The 23,173-nt window shown below is 34.9% G+C and overlaps 1 protein-coding gene across 1 annotated transcript in view; it reads right to left on the reverse strand.

Moving 5' to 3' along the window:
- Nucleotides 1-566: 566 nt before the first annotated feature.
- Nucleotides 567-23,173, reverse strand: part of LOC150107811 (macrophage migration inhibitory factor-like) — a 39,164-nt gene continuing 16,557 nt past the window's right edge. Inside the window, exons 2-3 of the mRNA XM_090391573.1 lie at nt 22,335-22,507; nt 567-740 (exon numbers count right to left, since the gene is read on the reverse strand). Of these exons, the coding sequence (XP_090247699.1) occupies nt 665-740; nt 22,335-22,507 (249 nt within the window). The 3' untranslated portion in view covers nt 567-664. The remainder of the gene's footprint in view (nt 741-22,334; nt 22,508-23,173) is intronic.

Below are 23,173 nucleotides of genomic sequence, written 5' to 3' on the forward strand. Positions count from 1 at the left end.
CATTTTTTTTTCTGTACTGTGAAGCTTTGAAAAAGCATAATTAGTGAAACCGGTAGGCAATATTGTACGAACATACGTTACGAATTAAAAATCTATGGTCAGTTTAACAATAGGTCTTATATTTTTTAACATTTTATGACCAAAAATATGTATAATTTAAAGGAAATTTTTTGTAACTTTTTTGAGCTTTTAAACTGTTTTGGGAATTTTTGAGGTGGTTTATTTTTTAATTTAACTTAGAAGACTTCACATCTGTTATTTATCTGAAGCATTCACAATCATGCCACAAAGGCATTTAAACTCAGCCTGTAGGCTGAAGAGAGCTATCAACTCAGTATCAATATTAAAGTTAAGTGATATAAATTAAGTTTCATTTTTCTTTTAACATGATAGAAACCACCTTTTTAAAAAGTGTCAATGATATTATGAAAGAAACATGAATATATCTCTATGAAAATTTAGCTTTTTAATATGAAAAAAAAAAAAAAAATTAACTTTTGTATTAAATTAACCTTTTATTATTCTGCTAAAATTTCACTTCAAATTGTAATAAAAACAAATTAATATATCAAAAAGGCTCATGATTTATTGTTTACCATATTTCAAAAATACACCATGGAATGTTATAATTAATAATAACCATTAAAAACAATTTCAACACTCTCTACAGGAGATCGTGAAAGGTAGTTCCATTATAGCCCACATCTGCTTTATTCATATTAATGTAGTTTATATACATTCTGGAAAAAAAAAAAATAGTGAGTGAAAATGATTATCAACAAATTAACATTTAAAATAATGCAAAATGCTTCTTTAAATAATAGGGAACTAGGGAATAATATTATAATGGATCTACTAAACAATATGAAATTCTTCTTTGAACCCTAAAAAGTCTAAGGGTTCAAAGGAAAGTCCTTTTCATTCACTAATACCCAAACACTTATATCTATTTTTGAACATATTAATTAAAGATGTACTCGGCACATCTAATATCAGCCCATTAAACTATAAGAGCCAACTCTACTCTACCTCATATGCTCCCTGACCACCCCATTAGTTGACTTCCAAGGAGGATCCCAAGTTATCAGGATTATCATATTATTAATAAGAAAATATGAATTAATGCACATTCTGAAATCCCATCCAGCCTGACTGCAGTATTCAAATCAAGCTCTCATAAGAGCTTTAAGTACCTTGGCTACTAGTTCATCTGAGACTTTCCTATCAATTGAATTCAATAAAATTATTCTTGTATGGTTATTCTTTCTTTTACTTGTACAGAAAATAAAATTTTCCTTGGCTTGTTTTGACTAATTCTTTTCATATTCTGATTTCTCTTTTAGCCCCATGGCCATCACTCTTCTAGTCTGCTGCTTATTCTGCTCCTGAGCTTCATCAATGTTCTCTTTTTTATGCAGATCCTGCTTTAAAGTATCATTGATCCATTCTTCCATGAAATTCCCCCAAACTCTGGGAATGTCTCAGAAAGAATTTCCTTCTGACATTCTTTGACCACTTCCGTGCATTGCTGATTTGTCTATACGTCAACACCTTTAAGCTTCTTCTCGGTTTAATGATAATCACCTGTTTTTTAGTTCCACGGTCCCATTTTGGTCGAAGATTTCACATGCATAGTCACCTCCTAAGTCAAAAGTGACTGATGACTCACCAATTAAAGTCATAACAGTCATCTCATTTATAGAAAAGAGAGAGATCCCCATATTCTGTTATTAGATCCAATGAGAATTCTTGTAATGTAAGTCCATTCCATCATGCTTCTTAACATAGTTATCCCTTAATAATTCTATAAAATAGCATACCTTCATCTTGTATGCATTCTCCATCTTCAGGTGTATATCAGAATAATTCAAATCCCGCATAACTTTACTTGTTCTTTATATTTATAAGCTTTATCTTGCTATGCAGTTCGATCATTATCTGTAGTAGCACTCAGTTGTGCATTTTATCCTGTTAACCTGTATTTCTCAAACTACTAGCACCACTGGAGATTTCTACTCTGGTTGGATCACATTCTCTGCAGTCATTAGCAGTATCCTCCCTACACTATTTTGCCTGTTCTCCCCAAATAAAGTGAACTCATCGATAGCAGTAGCATCCCTCAATGTCAGCCATGTCTCATCAACAAATAATTTTTGTCCCACCTAAGAACTCATGATGTAAGTGTACATCAGTGTTCCCCAAACTTTTTTGAAAAGTTTGGGGAACACTGATGTACACTTACATCATGAGTTCTTAGGTGGGACAAAAATTATGAGATGGAACACTTTCCATCTCATAATGTATTTATGGAACACACTTATATTTAAGGAATAATTATAATTAATGCTCAAATACATATTATTTTTGAAAACAAAATCAAAATATACATATAAAAATTATAAAATTAGGTGAAACTAAAAGCTGTATTCTACATAATAAAAGATATATATATATACATACACACACATACATACATACCAAAACAAAATAAATTATGATTTTTAAAAGGAAAAAATTTGGAATTATTTGGGATTGGTGTTTCTTTGTCTTTACATCAAAAATATTAAATAAAATAGAAAACTATTTTATATTTTATTAAAAATATAAAACATTGTACCTAAAATATTTTATTTTTTTTAACTATTAATTGCAATTTTTCACAGAACACAGTTTGGGAAATGCTGGTGTACATGAATGATACAAACCATCCATCATGCCAATGAGCAGTCTGATAACTCTTCAAACATTACCAGTTTCAAATAGTGAGCTGGGATTGATTCCTCAACCTCTTCCCCCATTCCCACTATATTTCTATAGTTTCACATTTCTTCCTTGACCAAACTAATTTTGCCATTTCTTTGTGTTATTTTCTCATAGTTACAACTTTTTAACTTAACATACATGCCCTCACCTTCATGCAACTATTTAGACATCCAGTTTCTTGCCTATATGACATTTCACTCTTTCACCAATTTTTTAAAGTCTAATGCTAAACAGATTCAAATGTAATTCAAATGTATTACATTTAAATTACATTTGTCCATCAAGATCACCTCATACATCAACGTACTGCACACTCTTCTGCAGTCTACTCACTATATCATTTGCAATCACAGCTCCACAACAGCTAACTCATGTTACACACTTGCAACACTGGCATCTTGCCTCTTTTGCTCTTTTCACCTCAAACAACTATTTCATATCTTCTTGAATATCCAAACTTATCTCCAATTAAATCTTTTCATCTGACCAACACTATCTCACCCACTCATTCTACATGCTTACATACAGCCTTAGTTATGTCATAAATCTTTGCACATGGAAAACACACTAAAACTTTCAGTGCTTGCTCATTTAGTCAAGACCTATTTAGACCATAATCATAAATTACAGTAAATCACCAGATCCTTTTTTGTCCATTTCTGATTCCTTATACTTTTATTTCTTCACATCTCATTTCCTTTCTTACCTTTCCTGTTATTTGCTAAGTGCTTTTCTAGTTTCACTAACTCCCATGTGGTTTGTAAAACACTCAAAGCTTTTCTTCTTTTCTGCACTTCATTATTCCCTTCTTGCATACAACATTTCAATTCATGCTCACATTGCTCCTAACTAGTGTCGCTAATAAGCCATGTCATTTGCTCCCACATTCAAAATTCCACTCATTCAATATGCACAGTGGTCAATCTGCCTAATCAATACACCTACTTCTGATGTTCTCACACCATATTTTCTCCACAAACTCTTACACCTTCAACAATAGATACATTCTACAATGTTTTTTTAATATCAAATTCAAACAAAGTACTCGCAGCCTCCAGATTTAAACTATTATACACTATATCAACATATATAAAATGAGTCATCAACTATGCACATGATTATTTAAAAACACAGCTGATTACTAATTATAAAAAACTCATGCTAATAAATCTTAAATATAAAAATGCATCTGTCAACATCAACTACAATGTGCATAGCATCATGAATCAAAAGTTTCTCTGGTCTGCAACCTCAAATGGGTAGAAAAGCTTATGTATTTGTAGTTCATGTTTAGTTTATTTAATAGTTTTAATTCACAAACAGAAGAATATAAGAAAATATTTATTTACTTGTTTCATGACAGTTTGCCAGTATTATACCCAGAATCTTCAGAGCACAAAAAAGTGTCATCACAGTACACAAACAAAAACAACTAGTTAACAGTGGGATCCATTTAAAATTGTAACAAACACAAGGAGCTAAATAAATTTAGTTTAATCCTTTATCCAAGTATGAGCAAACAAAGTTTGCGCCTGAAAGTATCTTCAGGACTGGGGTAAGGTGGTACAACACCAGGACACTCCTTGCAAAGGTGGAGCAAGATACCAACACTCCTATCTCAGTATCTCCCATAATGCAAAACCCAGTCCTGAAGATACTTTCAGGGACAAACTTTGTTTGCTCACACTTGGATAAAGGATTAAACTAAATTTATTATACTCTAACCAAGTGAAAAATAAACTTTCAACAAGGAGCTTAATTTGATCTTAAAATGCCTGTCTTCCAGATTTTTGGTAAAGAGATACAGCCATATTTGTTGAGGTTTGGAAAAAGTTTTAAAACTGTTGCTGATATTCTAAAATATTTCCCTGACTTATGATTTCTGGATAGCACAGATATTTTTTTACATTTGATCCTGTGTGAAAGAGTATCCAAAGCATGGTCTGCTAGTCTTCACTTGCTATAATGATGGTGCCAAATGTATTTTTTATGTACCCAAGTCACAAGTACAGGGCACACTTCATACACTCCTGGATGCAATAAAGGAGAGAGTTTGTCCTTAGATGAACAGATGACGACTGTCAACTTGATATATGGTTTAAATGTGGTGAGGAGCTGAAACTGTTATTTATTATAACTGGATATATGGATAATAAATAAACCTATTTACTAAACATTCTGGATATCTTTTCAGATGCATATCCTAATGTATAGGATAGTAACAGTTTTGTTGTAGTCTAGTTTATTAGGTGAGGAGTATATTTAATATTTTCAACATTTAGTATTTTAGTAATTTGCCAAATTTAATTAGTTTGGCCAATGCTCACTAACTTTGTGATATTCTAAACCCTGAACTGTGGGCAATCCTTCTTGATATCACGAAGTTGCAGCAGATAACGAATTAAAAAAAAAAAAACTGGTGAGATCTTTTTGAGCAATAAATACAAAATGTTATACTCAGGCAATGACAATCAAGGAAAAGAAGGAGTAGCCATAGTATTCAACACTAAATACGAGGCTAATCTTCTTGAATGGCAGGCAGTCTCAAGTAGAGTGATGTGGGCAAATATCAGAATGGGGAACTGCACAATGAGACTTATTTGTGCCAATGGTCTTCACAGAAGGTTCTACTAATGTACAAGTGGAGGAATTTTTTTCAGGCTTTTAGAAAGCAACTAACACAATGAAAAAGGAAAAGTTGGTCCTTGTTGGGGATCTAAATAGCAGAGTAGGAAATGATTGTCAGACATACAAAAATATTTTGGGAAAATTTGGAGAAAAGAGCAAAGCTAATAATAATGGCAAATACTTGTTGGATTTCTGCTCAGGACATGGACTAGTTATTACTAACACCATGTTCCAACATAAAAATCTGCACAAATTCACATGGAGAGAAGAGGCAAGGAATAAGAAAAGTCTCATTGACTATGTTATTGTTGATAGTGATGTTTTCTCCCTGGTACAGGACACCAGAGTGTACAGAGGATTTGAAATTGGAAGTAATCACTATTTAGTCTTGAGCAGAAAAAAATTGAATTTCACATTGAAAAGAATAACATGTAAGAAAGCTTTAAAGCGAATAAAAGTTGAGCAGTTCTCAGATGTGAACTGTAGACTAAAATACACAAAGATTATTGAAGAAAAAATGAAACAATTTGAGAACAGGAACCAAACCTTGGAGATTCAGTGGCAAGACTTGAAGAAAACCCTGATTGATTCAGCCAGAGAGGCATGTGGTGAGGTTGTCTGCAAGGACAGAAAAATCAGAACTCCATGGTGGACACAGAAAGTCAAAGAGGCAGTGAAGGAAAAGAAGAAGGCATATCAAAAATTCTTGGCAAATAAATCAGGTTGTGCTCTTAGAGAATACAGAGACAAATGTAAGAAAGCTAAACACTGTGTAAAACTAGCTAAACAAAAGTCATGGGAGGACTTTGGCAAGAACATAGAAAATAAATATCAAGAAGGTGGTAAGATATTCTGGAGTTTGTTGAAGAAGCTTAGAAATGGAGGAAAGAGTGCTGTAAAAGGAGTTAGAGATGATAACGGTTACATGAAAACAGGAGAAAAAGATATCCTTGAAGTATGGAGTAATTACTTCGAAAAATTGCTAAATGAAACAAGCAGTGATAGCATAGGGGTAAAAAAGACTCAACAGGCATACAGTCAGGAATACATATCCATACTTGAAGTAGAAAAAGCCATCAAAGGCTTCAAAAGTGGAAAGGCAGCAGAAATAGATGATATTCGACCAGAAATGCTGAAATATGGTGGTATAAAAGTCTGACAGTGGCTGCACTGCATAGTTCAGAAGTCCTGGACAGAGGGAGAATTCCCGATGATTGGAGTAGAGCTCTCATAGTACCCATATATAAAAAGGGAAATAAAACTGAATGTGAAATTATAGGGGTATTTCCCTACTGAGTGTGCCTGGTAAGATTTATGCAAGCATACTTGAGAAACGGTTGAGAAGAATTGTGGAAGAAAAGCTTGGTGAAGAACAAGCTGGATTCAGGCCAAATAGAGGCTGTCAGGATCAGATCTTCACTTTACGACAAATAGTTGAAAAATTATGGGAATATAACAAAGATTTGTATTTAAGTTTTGTCGATCTAGAAAAGGCATATCAGAAGGTCGCAAGGGAGAAGCTATTCAATACACTACAGTTTTATGGTGTCAATGGGGCATTATATCAAGCAATAATTAGTCTCTATTTGAGTTGTAAGTCAGCAGTTAGAATTGAAGGAAGTACAGGAAGATGGTTTAATGTTAAATCTGGTGTCAGACAAGGATGTACATTATCCCCTCTGTTATTCATTATCTATATGGATCACATTATGAAGGAAAGTGGTATTAAACCTGATATCAAAATTGGAGATGTTAATGTCTGGTCTTTGCTTTATGCGGATGATGTAATACTTCTAAATAAATCCGCTACAAGTCTGCAAGATTCCCTGACTAAATTGAATAACTGTTGTAATAGATATGGTATGAAGGTCAGCAATAAAAAGACAAAGACAATGAAAATAGGCAGAATCGTTGAAAATGTCAACTGTGCTGTCAATGGAGAACCTGTGGAACAACTAAAACATTTCAGCTACTTAGGCACGATTTTAGTGAAGATGGTAAATTAAATAGGGAAATAGACAACAGACTCAACAAAGCTGGTATGGTAGGAAGTCAATTGAATAAATTGACTACCATATGGAATAAGAGAGAAATTAGTCAAAACACTAAATCAGCTATACAAGACAGTGTTCAAAGTTTTAACTTATGGATCTGAGAGCTGGATCAGAAATAAAACACTTGACCAAAGACTAGAGACCGCAGATATGAGAGTCCTGAGAAAGATTAGAGGTGTGAACAAATGGCATCAATGGCAATATCATATTAAAAACGAGGATGTTAGGAAAGAACTTGACATGTCAGCATCCAGGAATGCGTTAGCAGAGCTAACCTCGGGTGGTATAGTCATTTAAACAGAATGGGCAAGGAAAGATTAGCATAACAAGTGTTCTCTGCCAGGTTGGCAGGAAAATGACCCAGAGGAAGACCAAGATATAGGTGGATTGATATGGTAAAAAGTGCCTTAGACGATAGAAATATAACATCTGATAATGTTGGAGTCTTGACAAGTAACAGACCGATTTGGAGGAAAATTGTAGATAGGAAGCTAGTAATGATGTAAATTCTTCATATAGTACTATCATATCATGTACACCCCTTGAGGGTACAGGCAGGAATTTGATGATGATGACGATGGAAAAAAAAAGTCAAAAGTCACTGGAAAAAATTTGAAATCCTCTAACGTCATAGCACTACTGGACAACCACAATTACAACAAGACCATGTCGTAAATTTATCATCAGTAGTCCTAACAGAAGAAGATGTCTGTATGTCAAGCCGAGGTCATACTTTTGTCGTTACACATAGGCAGGCAAGTTCCAAAAGTAGAAATGACGGTGTAATGAACATGGAATATAGAACCTGTCTCCAGTTATAGCTAATAACACCTGTTTGGATGTGACTAACCAAATCTAAACCTCCCTAAAGCAATATGCCACACATAAATACACAAAAATCAGTACCTTAAAAGAACTAACACTGATGAAGGTAATAGCACTGTAATAATGAATCAAACAGAATATGAAAAAAACAAACTGTATATTTCTTTTAGAAGATCATTCTACATATAAAATCATAGATTGTGATCTTCAATCATTAAGATCGCTTCCTGGCTTAAAGTAACTGTTAACATACTCCTTTTCACATAAAGCCACCCAAGAATATATGGAACACCAAAAATTCATAAATAAAATGCACCTATGTCCAATTGTTGATAGTATAAACAGTCCTACATACAAACTTGATAAACATTTGACTAAATTACTAGCTTCTTTCACAGGTAATTCTTACTCATTTGTAAAATATTCTGTTCACCTAAAAAGTGTATTAAATCATATTTTAAAATGTTCAGACATGATGATTACTTTCAATATCAGTTCACTATAGACTAATGTACCATAAACAGAGACACATGATTTCTTAAAAACCACATTTCCCTGTAGACATATTTGAATTTACAGGACAGCAAAGGTTGGTCAATTGGTAGAGCCTCTGCTACTAATGGCTGATGCAAAAAGTTAAGCAAGTTTGAGCGGGGTTAGTAGTTGGAAGGGTTTAATTGTTCGATGTTATTGGCACACTCTCCCTCGATGAGTCTTTGGACTTCCTGGAGGTGTCACTTTTTTTTTTTTTTTTAAAATAATAATAATAATCATTTTTATTGATTTCTAAAATATTTACACATATATAATGATCATCTTGAGTGACATTCCAACTTATAATTTTTAAAAATTCTGCACTAAGTTCTGCATGTATAGTTCATTTTCTACATTGGATTTCGATTAAAAATTTAATTGAAATCCAATATAGAGGCAAAAAGTATACAACACATGTTCTTCTAATATTAACAATGAAGATTGTACAGAATTTTCTTATAATGAATGACTAATATAATAATGTTAATAATAATAATAATAATAATAATAGTAATTTTTTGACAGTGACAAGGTTTATTATCATACAGAGTATTTATCTATATATACATGTAGATTTTCTGTACATTACAAGGATTCAGTACAACATGCAGATAATAATAATAATTATTATTATTATTACATTATTTTTTCATGTTACATAAGAGTATTATATTAATGATATTATCACATAATAATCAGTATCTTCAGTTATATTATTGTTGTATACTTTACTAACTGTTTTATTACATAATCTGCTTCTTTGGTTATAAGGATTATGTGTGGTTGAGTGAGGCGAGTTAACCCCATCTACTTCGAAACTTGGGTTAGCTTTTGTGAAGAGAATGGAATTTAGGCTTCACTATTTATATTGTTGCTACTGTTTATGTATGGGATGTTGGCATTGGATGCTAGTGATTTGTGATGTGTAAGGGTCAAAGCTGTATAACTGAGAGGAGACCTCCACATAGCCTTTAAAGGAATGCGGAGAACCGACCAGGGCTTCTGACCTAATGTCCAATCCTCACCTTCTCGTGGTGCACCCTGTTGGGTATCTACTTTGATACTGAACGAACGAGGATGGGCTGGCAATTTGGGATTTAGCCGACCAAATTGTATTCTTATTGGTTAAACCAAAATAAAAAATGATGGTACAACATGACAAAATTTCATGCCGGCTGGGGCGTCGCCCGGTTAAACAAGGCCCCCGTTGTTTTCGCCAGGGAACCAGGGCGAACAGCGAAAAGTCAGCTACTGGAACAAATCTGAAAACAAACCCCAACTCAACATCACCAGAGTTAAAGATCGGTACTATCAACGTAAGAAGCCTGAATGGCAAAGAAATGGAGCTAGCTGAGGAATTAGATAAGTACCAGATCGACATAATAGGGGTGACTGAAACAAAAAAGACCAAAACTGGTGAGATCTTTCTGAGCAATAAATACAAAATGTTATATTCAGGCAATAACAATCAAGGAAAAGAAGGAGTAGCCATAGTATTCAACACAAAATACGAGGCTAATCTTCTTGAATGGCAGTCAGTCTCAAGTAGAGTAATGTGAGCAAATATGAGAATGGGGAACTGGACAATGAGACTTATTTGTGCCTATGGTCCCACAGAAGGTTCTACTAAGGTAGAAGTGGAGGAATTTTTTGAGGCTTTAGAAAAAGCAACTGACACAATGAAAAAGGAAAAGTTGGTCCTTGTTGGGGATCTAAATAGTAGAGTAGGAAATGATTGTGAGACATACAAAAATATTTTGGGAAAATTTGGAGAAAAGAGCAAAGCTAATAATAATGGCAAATATCTGTTGGATTTCTGCTCAGGACATGGACTGGTTATTACTAACATCATGTTCCAACATAAAAATGTGCACAAATTCACATGGAGAGAAGAGGCTAGGAATAAGAAAAGTGTCATTGACTATGTTATTGTTGATAGTGATGTTTTCTCCCTGGTGCAGGACACCAGAGTGTACAGAGGATTTGAAATTGGAAGTGATCACTATTTAGTCTTGAGCAGGATAAAATTGGATTTCATATTGAAAAGAATAACATGTAAGAAAGTTTTAAAGCGAATAAAAGTTGAGCAGCTCTCAGATGTGAACTGTAGACTAAAATACAGAAATATTATTGAAAAGAAAATGAAAGAGTTTGAGAACAGGAATCAAACCTTGGAGATTCAGTGGCAAACTCTGAAGGAAACATTGATTGATTCTGCCAGAGAGGCATGTGGTGAGGTTGTGTGCAAGGATAAAAAAATCAGAACTCCCTGGTGGACACAGGAAGTTAAAGAGGCAGTGAAGGAAAAGAAGACAGCATATCAAAAGTTCCTGGCAAATAAGTCAGCTTTTACTCTTACAGAATACAGAGACAAATGTAAGAAAGCTAAACAGTGTGTAAAACTAGCTAAGCAAAAGTCATGGGAGGACTTTGGCAAGAATATAGAAAATAAATATCAAGAAGGTGGCAAAATATTCTGGAGGTTGTTGAAGAAGCTTAGGAATGGAGGAAAGAGTGCTGTAAAAGGAATTAGAGATGATAAAGGTGAAATGAAAACAGGAGAAAAAGATATCCTTGAAGTATGGAGTAATTACTTTGAAAAACTGCTAAATGAAACAAGCAGTGATGACAGTACAGTGATAAAAAACACTGACCAGGCATGCAGTCAGGAATACATATCCATACTTGAAGTAGAAAAAGCCATCAAAGGCTTGAAATGTGGAAAGGCAGCAGGAGTAGATGATATTCGACCAGAAATGCTGAAGTATGGTGGTATAAGAGTCTTACAGTAGCTGCACTGCATAGTTCAGAAAGCCTGGACAGAGGGACGAATTCCCGATGATTGGAGTAGAGCTCTCATAGTACCCATATATAAAAAGGGAAATAAAACTGAATGTGAGAATTACAGAGGTATTTCCCTACTGAGTGTTCCTGGCAAGATGTATGCAAGTATACTTGAGAAACGGTTGAGAAGAATTGTGGAAGAAAAGCTTGGTGAAGAACAAGCTGGATTCAGGCCAAATAGAGGCTGTCAGGATCAGATCTTCACTTTACGACAAATAGTCGAGAAAGCATGGGAATATAACAAAGATCTGTATTTAAGTTTTGTCGATTTGGAAAAGGCATATGACAAGGTGCCAAGAGAGAAGCTATTCAATACGCTGCAGTTATATGGTGTCAATGGGGCATTATATCAAGCAATACTTAGTCTTTATTTGAGTTGTGAGTCAGCAGTTAGAATTGAAGGAAGTACAGGAAGATGGTTTAATGTTAAATCTGGTGTGAGACAAGGATGTACATTATCCCCTCTGTTATTCATTATCTATATGGATCACATTATGAAGGAATGTGGTATTAAACCTGATATCAAAATTGGAGATGTTAATGTCAGCTCTTTGCTTTATGCGGATGATGTTATACTTCTAAATAAATCCGCTACAAGTCTGCAAGATTCTCTGACTAAATTGAATAGCTGTTGTAATAGATATGGTATGAAGGTCAGCAATAAAAAGACAAAGACAATGAAAATAGGCAGAATCATTGAAAATGTCAACTGTGTTGTGAATGGAGAACCTGTGGAACAAGTAAAACATTTCAGCTACTTAGGCACAATTTTTACTGAAGATGGTAAACTAAATATAGAAATAGACAACAGAATCAGCAAAGCTGGTATGGTGGGAAGTCAATTGAATAAATTCATATGGAATAAGAAAGAAATTAGTCGGAACACTAAATTAGCTGTATACAAGACTGTGTTCAAACCAATTTTAACTTATGGATCTGAGAGCTGGGTCAGAAGTAAAACACTTGACCAAAGACTAGAGACCGCAGATATGAGAGTCCTGAGAAAGATTAGAGGCGTGAACAGATGGCATCAATGGCAATATCATATTAAAAATGAGGATATTAGGAAAGAACTTGACATTGTCAGCATCCAGGAATGCGTTAGCAGAGCTAATCTCAGATGGTATGGTCACTTAAATAGAATGGGAGAGGAAAGATTAGCAAAACAAGTGTTCTCTGCCAGGTTGGCAGGAAAACGACCCAGAGGAAGACCAAGATATAGGTGGATTGATACGGTACAAAGTGCCTTAGACGATAGAAATATAAGATCTGATAATGTTGGAGTCTTGACAAGTAACAGAATGATTTGGAGGAAAATTGTAGAGTGGAAGTTAGTAATGATGTAATTTTTTCATGTAGTACTGTCATATCCTGTACACCCCTTGAGGGTACATGGCAGGAATTTGATGATGATGATGATGATGATGGTATATTAACTTTGTTGGTATATTTTCCAGAGTTCATGTTTTAATCTTCTGTAATTATCTATGCGTTTTAAATTTCTTGGTAGGTTGTTGAGTTGCATGGGTATCTGATGTGATCCCACAAAAGAACCGTATGAATTGTTGAAGGGTTTAGAAATGTAGAGAGTTGTTATAGATCATGTTATACGATATGCGTCTCTGTTGTTTCGATAGGTGATGTTGAAGTAATTCCTTGTTAATGTCATTTAGTGTTTCAGGTTTTTAATACTCAGAATTCTGTGTATAGCCATGTGCTTGTCGGAATTGGTTGTTGCGTGTAAGATGTCCAGATCACTGTTGACATGATTTTCCTGTGTAATGTTTCTAATTTTGTTAGGTGGCTGTTTGATGTGTTTGCGTAGACTGTTATTCCGTATTTGAGTAGGGATTCGCAGATACCGTGATATAGGAGTTTTCTATTGTTGGATGGAATAATGTCTTTAACTTGGAAGAGTTTTGCTGCGATGATCCGGAGTTTGGTGTGTAGGTATTCTATGTTTTGTCCATTTAAGGTCGGAATCTATATAGAGACCGAGGTATTTTGCATGTGTTACAGATTTGATTTCGGGACATTGGCAGGTATTTTTGTTGTTAATGCAGCGGTATTTGTGACAGTGTATCGATAGTGATGCGGGGCATATGATTCTTGGGTTGTGTATTATCAACATCTGTGTTTTGGTACTGTTGATTAGAATTGCGTTTTGGTGGAAGTATGTTGTGATTTCATTTAGGTCTTGTGCTTTGCAGAGAGCCGTGTTGATGTCTGTGTGGATTGCTATTAGTGCAGTGTCATCTGCATACTGAAATGTTTGACTTCTTATGGATATGTTATGAACATCGTTAATGTATATGTTGAATAGAGTGGGTGATAATATGGCACCTTGAGGTACACCATGTTTTATTTGTATACACCGACTGTGACATGTACCTATTTTTGTTACTTGTATTCTGTTTGAGAGGTAGTTCTTGAACCATGTATGCAGTGTTCCCCTTATACCTATTGAGTATAGTTCGGTGAGTAGTATGTCATGTTCAAGTGTATCAAATGCTTTGGTTAGGTCCAGCAGTATAAGGACAGCGTAATTGTTTTTGTCAAGAGCTTTGTTTATTGTGCCGGCGATGTCTTCTAATAAAGTGATGGTGCTTTTTGTTTTCTGAAAGCCGTATTGGTTTTGTGAGATGATGTTGTACTTCTGTAAATAGTTCTGTAGTCTGGTGTGTGTTATTTTTTATAAAATTTTTGAGATGACTGATAGTGTAGCTATTGGTCTGTAGTTCTGAGTATAGTTTCTTTTGCCGTGTTTGTATATTGGCATAATTACTGCAGTTTTTAGCTGTTGTGGAATAATGCCTGTCTCGAATATTATGTTCACGAGTTTCAAAAGTATTGGATTTATTTGTTCAAAATGTGTTTTAAGGTCTATGAGTCTTATTTTGTCTATTCCTGGAGTGGTCTTTGGTTTTAGTTGTAGGATTGCTTCTTTCAGTTCCTGTTTTGTTATGGGTGGAAAATACATCGTTTGTTGTTGACTTTGTGTTGGTAGTTTTTTGTTTATTGTTGGTAGTTTGTCTTTTTTGAGTTGTGTGATATTGTTTGTGAAAGCAGGGTTGAATGAGTCTGCTAGTTCCTCTTCGTTTATGTCCTGACCGAAGCTTTTTGCAATAAAATCTTGTGCTGAAGTTTTCTTTTTTCGAGTTACTAATTCGTTGAGTGTAGCCCGTGTTTGCTTGATGTTGTCGTTATATTCCATGAATTTTTGGAAGTAGTAGCGTCTTTTTGCCCTACGAATTTTTGTTGTTAGTTGATTTCTTGTGCTTTTGTATAAGGTTTGTAAATGTGTGTTACTGGGTGACTTTTTAAGTTTTTTCCATAGATTTTCTTTCACAGTAATACTATTTTGTATGTCATCATTTATCCATGGTTTGTAAACTATTTGCCTGACCTCCGATGTTAAAAAAAAAAAAAAGTAAAACTATAACACTCCCATACATTAAAGGTTTATCAGAAAAAATTAATAGAATCCTACATCATTATAATCTTAATGCCACTTTTAAACCACCTTTAAAATTGAAAAACATATTCAACACCTCTAAGGGTCCTCTTCCCCCATTGGCACACCCTGGAGTTTACTGCATCACCTGTAACTTGCCTTATATTGAGGAAACTGGATGTACAATCCCTATCCGTAAAAAAGAACACAAACGACACATTAAATATAATAATTTTGGTGAAGCAGGCCTCTTGGATTACACTCTTAACACCCTACATCGAATTCATTGGAAAAGTACTTGTTCTTTTGCATCATACAAAAACTTGGTATGAACGGAAATTTATAGAAGCCTGTGAAATTTTGATTAACACCCTAATCTTAATAATAATGGGGGGGGGGGCTTAAAAATTCCAAGAATTTGGTTCAGCCCACTTAGTTGATAGACTCAGCAGCTCCATTCTGACATGTCAGTTAGCCAGCCACCCTCCTGTCAAAAGCTTTGGCAAAATCCAGAAGTATCGTGGTATCTCCATTTCTTTTCTTTCATGCTTACATGGTGATCAGAATACATTATGAAAAATTATGGATACAACTACCATGTTAGAGTAAAACTTTAGTTTAATATAAACCAATATATATACTCAATGTTTCGACCTTCACATTAAGGTCATCTTCTGGAGTATACACATATATACAAAGAAACAAGCTGCATTACAATCTACATGGCATGCTATAATTACTGATCAACCTTTAAAACTATTTGCCTGACCTCTGGTGTTAAAAAAAAAAATCTCACTACATTAAAGCTAGAGTCCTGTTATTATTATTATCTATTAGGCTACAAAGTTAAATTAAGCTGGAGAGTAACATGCTCATACAGAAAATAATAGATAAATAAACAGAAATTAAAATTACTTATATAAGTATACATATATTTATATATTTTGTATGCAGGATTCTACATGCAAAATAAACTTGTGACATGGACAGGATTGTGGCTGCCTAACTGACCTGTCAGAATTTAGCAGCTGAGCTGAGTCTAAGAGGAGGATTACCACTGGTGTACCAGAAGATTCTATACTTTGGCCATTGTTATTTAATTTGAATATTAATGATAGTGAGGATGGTACAGAGGTTGCTGACAATTCTAAATTGGGAGCTGAGCAATATGGGATAGAGGATATACCTGATACAAAATCTCTGCAAGGATTCAATGAAGCTAGAGACCTTACGGTTACTGTGGACAAAAAATTAAAGTTTAGGGTGCAACTGATAAGGTGTTAAGACACCACATGGCACTAGATAACTTGAAATATTCAAGAGAATATTAACTTGCAAGAAAAAGATATTCTCCAACTTTAAAGGCTTTGATAACACTACAAATGGACTATTGGGCACAGATATGGTTGTCTGGTTTTTAAGGCTATGTGGGAGCAGTTGAAAGATCCAGCAAATAACAGAATAACTGGCCTATGGAATTACATATATATCAGGATGTCATCATCAAATTCCTCATATATATCTTCAGGTGTGTACAGAATATTATGATAGTACCATGTGAAAAGTTTACATCAACACATCATGGTCAGCAGCCAAATTGGTTTGAAAGCACCAGTTCTTGTCTGATCACTGAAAGCAAAACTGAGCCCATTTAGTACTTGGGAGGGTGGCCACCTGGAAACCCTGGGTGCTGCTGGCATGAATTTCTGGTGCAAAAATTCATGATAATTAGCCACGCTATCCAGATGTAAAAAGGTAAGTCGAAGGAAATGATTGTCTTGGTTGGTACGAATGATTTGAGAGGTGAGAAGTATTCTGAGGTAGGATGTAGAGGAGTTGTTAGCAGAAGCAAAAGTGGAGAGCAAGAAGGTGAAGATTGTAAGTCTCCTACCATGCTATGATAGAGGCAAACTGAGGAGGAGGGCGTTGATAGCTAATGATTGTGAAGAAGGAATGATGTAGGATTTGTTGATCCAAATGGTTTTGGTGTTAGGTTTCTACAGAGAGCTGTGTTCACTGAGTATGCTGAAATCCAAATTTAGGAAAACTTAAGCAATTAGGGTGAAAGCAAGTGAGTTTGTGTGAAGGCATCCATGCAGTGAGTGAGTGTGAGAACGACCAAGTGAGGAATCTAGTCTCTCAAGCAAAAAGCAAAAATATTGAACAGGATAGTCAATTCAGAAAGTAAAGGCAGGCAGGGATCTAAAGGGATGCTGCAGTTTCTATATACTAATGCTAGAAGTATCAGGGACAAGGAGGAAGAGTTTTTGGTATTGATTAGTGCAATCTTGCCAAAAGTTATAGACATTAATGAGACTTGGCTAACAGCAGACGATGTAGTTACAGGAATAGAATGTGAATGGTTTAGTATTTTCAGGGAAGATAGGTACTACTGATGATAGCAGATGAATTGCAGCTAAAAAGAATACGAGATAGGTGTACAGTTTGGTTGTTAATGGCCAGGGAGTTTCACAGATAATCTGGCAGACATGCATCGTCAAATTAGTACAATGAGTATAAGTCGAGGTATTACTATGGATATATACAGTGGAAGGAAGAAAGATCACATGGCAGGAAGGAAATAGAATTCATACACCTACTAAGAGATAATTACTTAAGTCAGCATGTGATGAAGGGGGACTAGGGTTGAAAGAGTATGAGACCTGGTCATAGGATCAGAAGAGCTATCCATAACCAAGATAAACCACATTGACTTCAATTGGTGAAAGGGGCTATATGGTTTTGACTTAGGGAGATTATAAAACATGACAAATATTCTGTCAAGAAGGGGTTATATGTGGAACTACAAGGCAGGTGATTATGACAAAGCTTAGATCTGTGCCATGACATAAAACACTGCAGGGTATCGATGTTAGTAGTGCATTCAGATATAGTTAAGGGGCATCTGGAGGAAGCAATAAATTGGATACCAAAGGTAAGTAGTGTTAATCAGGTAGGAGTTAGATAGATGAGTAATATCATTAAATATAAGCTACAGAAGAAGAAAATGCTGTGAAGGGTATATAAAGAGAAAGGTGACCAGCAAACTCATGAACAGTAGAAGGCTCAGGCAAGAAAGGCGACTAGCGTGGCAAGGAATGCAAAATCATATTATGAGAAAAATCTAGCCAAGCAGGCCAAAGAAAATCCCAAAGAGTTCTTTTGTTATGTGGCAAGTAAGAGGAAAAACGACGATGGAAGATTAACTTTAATGAGTGATAATGGTCATGAGGAGACAGAAGCAGATAAAATAGTTGAGTTACTGAGTGACCACTTTGCAAGGGTATATCATCCTAGTGAGGTTACTGCTATGTGACAGACGCTGATGTGGGGAGAGAGGTAGATGAATTGAAGGTTCTTAGGATATTGCAGAATGTCAATGTAAATACAGCTGTGGGTTTAGAGGAGATATCAACTAAGGTTTTGAGAATGTACAAGGGAATTGGCAATGCCTCTGACTAGGCTCTTTAAGTCTCAGGTCTGGGAGAGTTCCAAGGGAGTGGGAAGAGGGCAAAATAATTCCCTTGCATAAGGGAGGTTGTAAGACTGCAGTAGCAAGTTAGAGACCAGTCAGTATGTCAGGCATGGGTGGTAAAATTATTAGAAAAACTGCTCAAAAAGAGAATTCAAGAATGGGCAGATAAAAATATGATACTGTATGAGGGTCCACATGGCTTAGTAATGTACTAACTTTTTATAATAGCGTAACAGCTGAGTTGGATAAAGGTAATGGCTACACAATGATTCTGTTGGATTCTACAAATGCATTTGACAGAATACTGCATGAAACTCTGTTAAACAAATTAGAACAAATGGGGATTGATATGACACTGGTTATGTGGATAAGAGGGTGGCTGCTAGACAGATATCAAAAGGTGGTTTGGAGAGGCAGAATTGAGGCAAAAACAGGTGACTAGTGGTGTGCTGCAAGGTTCAGTGCTGGAACCATTGCTGTTTAATTGTACATAAATGATATAGGAAATAACCTGAAAGGAAATATTCAGTTGTTTGCTGATGATGCAAAATTAGGCAGATTAATAGTTATTCAAGGCAATGTAGAAAGCATGCAGGATGATTTAAATAGGCTGTCAGTATGGGCAAAAGATAACAGGTGACAATTTAATGTGGGGAAATGTAAAGTTATGTATTTTGGGAAAAATAGATTACAAGCTGTATATCACATTGATGGCACTGTACTCCAGGAAACAGATGAAGTTAGAAATTTAGGGGTGGTGGTAGACAGAGTTAAAGTTTAGAGGACATAATTGCTAAGGTAGCCCATAAGATTACTTGGCTATTGAAGAACACATTAACATTGAAATTATATTTAATCCTTTATCCAAGTGTAAACAAAGTTTTAAATTGCAATTTAATAATAAGGTGTGACACTTTTTCGCAACTGGCATATAGAAATATGATTTCTGCATTGCATCAACCTTGGTATCACCTCTGGGTCTGGCTACCACTGAAGAGACCTCAATAAGAGTCGAAACCAGTCTGGGTAGTGGCCCTTCCCATAATGCATAGCATTATACATGTCTACAAGGAGATGTGCTTTGCATTATGGGATACTAAGGAAATTATGCAAACTCACCTTTGCCACGAGTTGGCCCAGTCCTGAAGATACTTCAGGTGCAAACTTTGTTTGTTCACACTTGGATAAAGGATTAAACTAAATATATAATTTATAGTCTAACCAAGTGGGGGAAAAACCTTCCAACATTAACATTGAGATAAGGAAGTTGTTATTCCTCTTTATAAGGCCTTGATATACCCACATCTCGATTACTGTGCTCAATTCTGGTCCCCTTGGTTTCTTGTGAATGAGGAAGCAGTGGAGAGGATTCAGAGACAAGTAATCAAGATGGTGAGCAGCCTGTGGAATGTTCCCTATGAAATAATGGATTACAGAAGTTGGTTGATAGGAGAAAAAGAGGGGATATGATAGAAACATTTAAGCTGCTTAAAAGGTTTTATAGGATTGATGCAGGGGAAATGTTTAGCACTTAGCTAGAGGGACCAGAACATGGGATCATCCCTGGAAGTTTGATAAAGGTGTGGTTAGTAGGGGTGTGAGGACTAGTTTTATGCTTGGAGAGTGGTGAATGAGTGGAATGGGTTGCCAGAGTCAGTTGTTTTTGTCTGTTAATGGGTTCAAGGAGAAGCATGATAGATTGGGTCTCCTGCAACGAGTCTTTGAACTCTATGGAGATGCCTGTATAACTATTTTCTTCAAAATTAATCATCTGTCAAGGTCTCCAAAATTGTGAGATCTTATATTTTGGTCTTCTAAATCACTTGTTTCTGTATCAATCCACTTAGATTTGTATTTCTCTGGGTCCACCTGCCCCATCATCTCAGCAACAAATACCTGTTTTGCTAATCTTTGCTTTCTCACTCTACTTAAGTGGCCTGAGATCATCTTTGCTCAAGCATTCTTGAATGTTAACAATTTCAATTCTCTAATACCCTGACTTTTAATACAATTCTGCCATTGTTGCTATCTGTTCACTTCTTTAATCTTTCTCAAAATTCCCATAGGTATGATCTCCAGTCTTTGATCAAGAATTTTATTTCTAACTGAGCTCCCATAAACATAAATAATTAAAGTTGGTTGCAACTCTCTTATATACAACTAGTTTAATCAAAATACATGAGATAGATTGAGAAATAGATGGGATGGAAACACAAGTTAGTAACACGTCAACATAGATACAAGTTAAATTTCAGCTTATTGCCGGTGCAGGTAGAACTCACGGTCATCCCTAAAAGCTGATTAAGGACGTGGTTAGGAAAGCGTACAAGCTTTTTTTTTTTCTTTTCTTTCAAAACACAGAGATAATAATAATAGAGTAAAATGGATTGTGGTGAGTGTGTGGAATGGACTATCATTATATATTATGTCTTTGGTTAATGTATTCAGAGAGAGAGAGAGAGATAAGTATTTAGCAAGGAGTGGCTAAAAAGGCTCCACCTTGATAGTCAAACTCCCTGGAGGAGCATGAATAATAATACTAATAATATTCCTAAAGTTAAAAGGGTAAATAGTGGAAATGAAAAGGATAAATCATCCCGAATTGTGCAGAAACGGCAGAGTAAAAGGAAGTTACAGAGGAGGTATAAACAGAAGGGTAGTACTCATCAGATGCACAAGGAATACATAGTAGAAACCATGAAATTGATGACTATATTGACATAGATGAACAACAACTAAAAATATAAGTATAATGTTCAGTTAGTATTTTGTCAAAGCATTTCATGTTGAGGATTTCAGAGCAGATGATCTGGAAACAGAAAAACTGGTAGTTCATGAATGTGAGCTACTTGGAATTTTAAATAAGCTTGCTGTTAATCATATATATTAAAAAAATTGAAGAGCTAACAGTGACCTTCAATTAACAGTTTAACAAGTGTCAAGAGGAAAAGGATTCACCCATAGCATCTTCGGAAAACCTACAGTATTTGCTGTTTGTATACTTTAAATTATCATGAACAAATTGTCTATTCTGCAGAAACAAGCAATAAAGAAATTATGAACTATTCATTTTCACCAAATGAAAAGCGGGACTTGCAGACTATGTCCTGGCTTTACATTGTATCTCCATTAAGTTTGAACATTTATTTAAGAAATCTTGTGAGGCTTTCTGCATCAACCAATCCTATATAGGGAATGATTTGTTGTCCATCTTGAGGATGTGAAATCATCTGTTTTTCCTAAATCAGCAATTGCTCTATTCTCATGGATGTTTATCTGTAAAACCTTGTTTCTAGCTGAAGTCATTACAATGAAATATTTCTGTTCTAGTTAATTTTGTATTATTTTCTAATAGTTTCTATAAGTATCTTGCTTTGATATCATGCTGGTTAAATATTAATGTAATATTAGCTTTAGTAATTAAATTACTTTTATATTCTTTGAAGAAAGATGTCTCAAATATGTGAAAGCCTTAATATTAGTAATTTTTTTATGCACTCTGTAGTACTAGTACTAGGACAAGATATAATAAAATAACACCATTCTTTAATCTAAATTAGTTATTTAAAGCAATATATAGCACAAAGTATGAAATATATCTAGACAAACTACTGATATTACATTTCTGAAATGATTTTTCATGTCTATGAAAATATGCACAAAGAAACACAGAGATAATAATAGGCATTATATGAGTTCAGTATAATGGAATAAAATGTAATTTTTAAATTTCATGATAAAACCAAAGAAAACATACCTATCTGAAGCAACTCCAAGAGTTTTTTCAATATGCTTATATAAGGTGGCAGAGTGTTTCTTATTCTGTTCCGTTCCCAGCTGACCAATGCTAAACAATGAGGCAACAGCACACGGATCAGAGCTGCCACCAAAGACCATCATTTGATCAGGAATAATATTCACCACAACATACTGAAAGCAGAATATAATATTATTTACTAGTTCATTTAGATAGGAAAGAATTTATATAGTATTACTGCAATATTACGAACATTACCAAGTTGCAAGACTCATTGCTGGAAGTCAGTTCAATATGTTATGCCTGACAACAGCATATGTTTTCAGACAAGATTTGAAAAATGTCCATGTGAAAGAAATTCTTAACTCTTTCTGAAGCTAACTCGATTATAAATGAAACTGGTTAGAGGATGATTTCCATGATGGGATTTGAATGCAAGTTGTACAAAATGAAATTAATTTGCAATTTTTAAATTTCCAACAGACATAACATATTGGACTTCCAGCAATGAGTTCTGCAACTTGAAGATTCTGTAATATTAGTAATAACTGCGGTACATAAATGTTTTCTTGTCCATTACTGAATATGTTTTTAAAGCCTAAAGTAAAATAATAACTCTAAAGATTCACTCTTCAAGATCCAGTTACAACTTAAGCGTATGGAGTCCCCATATATATTTTTGAAATGTTCTGCCAAAAAAACTGCACTGTTTCAAAAGTGTTGATTTTCTTCAGTGGCAGGCAGAAACCTAATATTAGTAACACTGGATGTCATGAATTATAAACAACCTTAGGCACGGGCAATGCAAGAGTATCTATGAAAAAGACCCAAAGAAGATA

This window comes from Typopeltis vanoorti, chromosome 4 (genome assembly GCF_054136105.1).
Source record: "Typopeltis vanoorti isolate ZY-2024b chromosome 4, IOZ_Tvanoo_1.0, whole genome shotgun sequence".
Classification (NCBI taxonomy): Eukaryota; Metazoa; Arthropoda; class Arachnida; order Uropygi; family Thelyphonidae; genus Typopeltis; species Typopeltis vanoorti.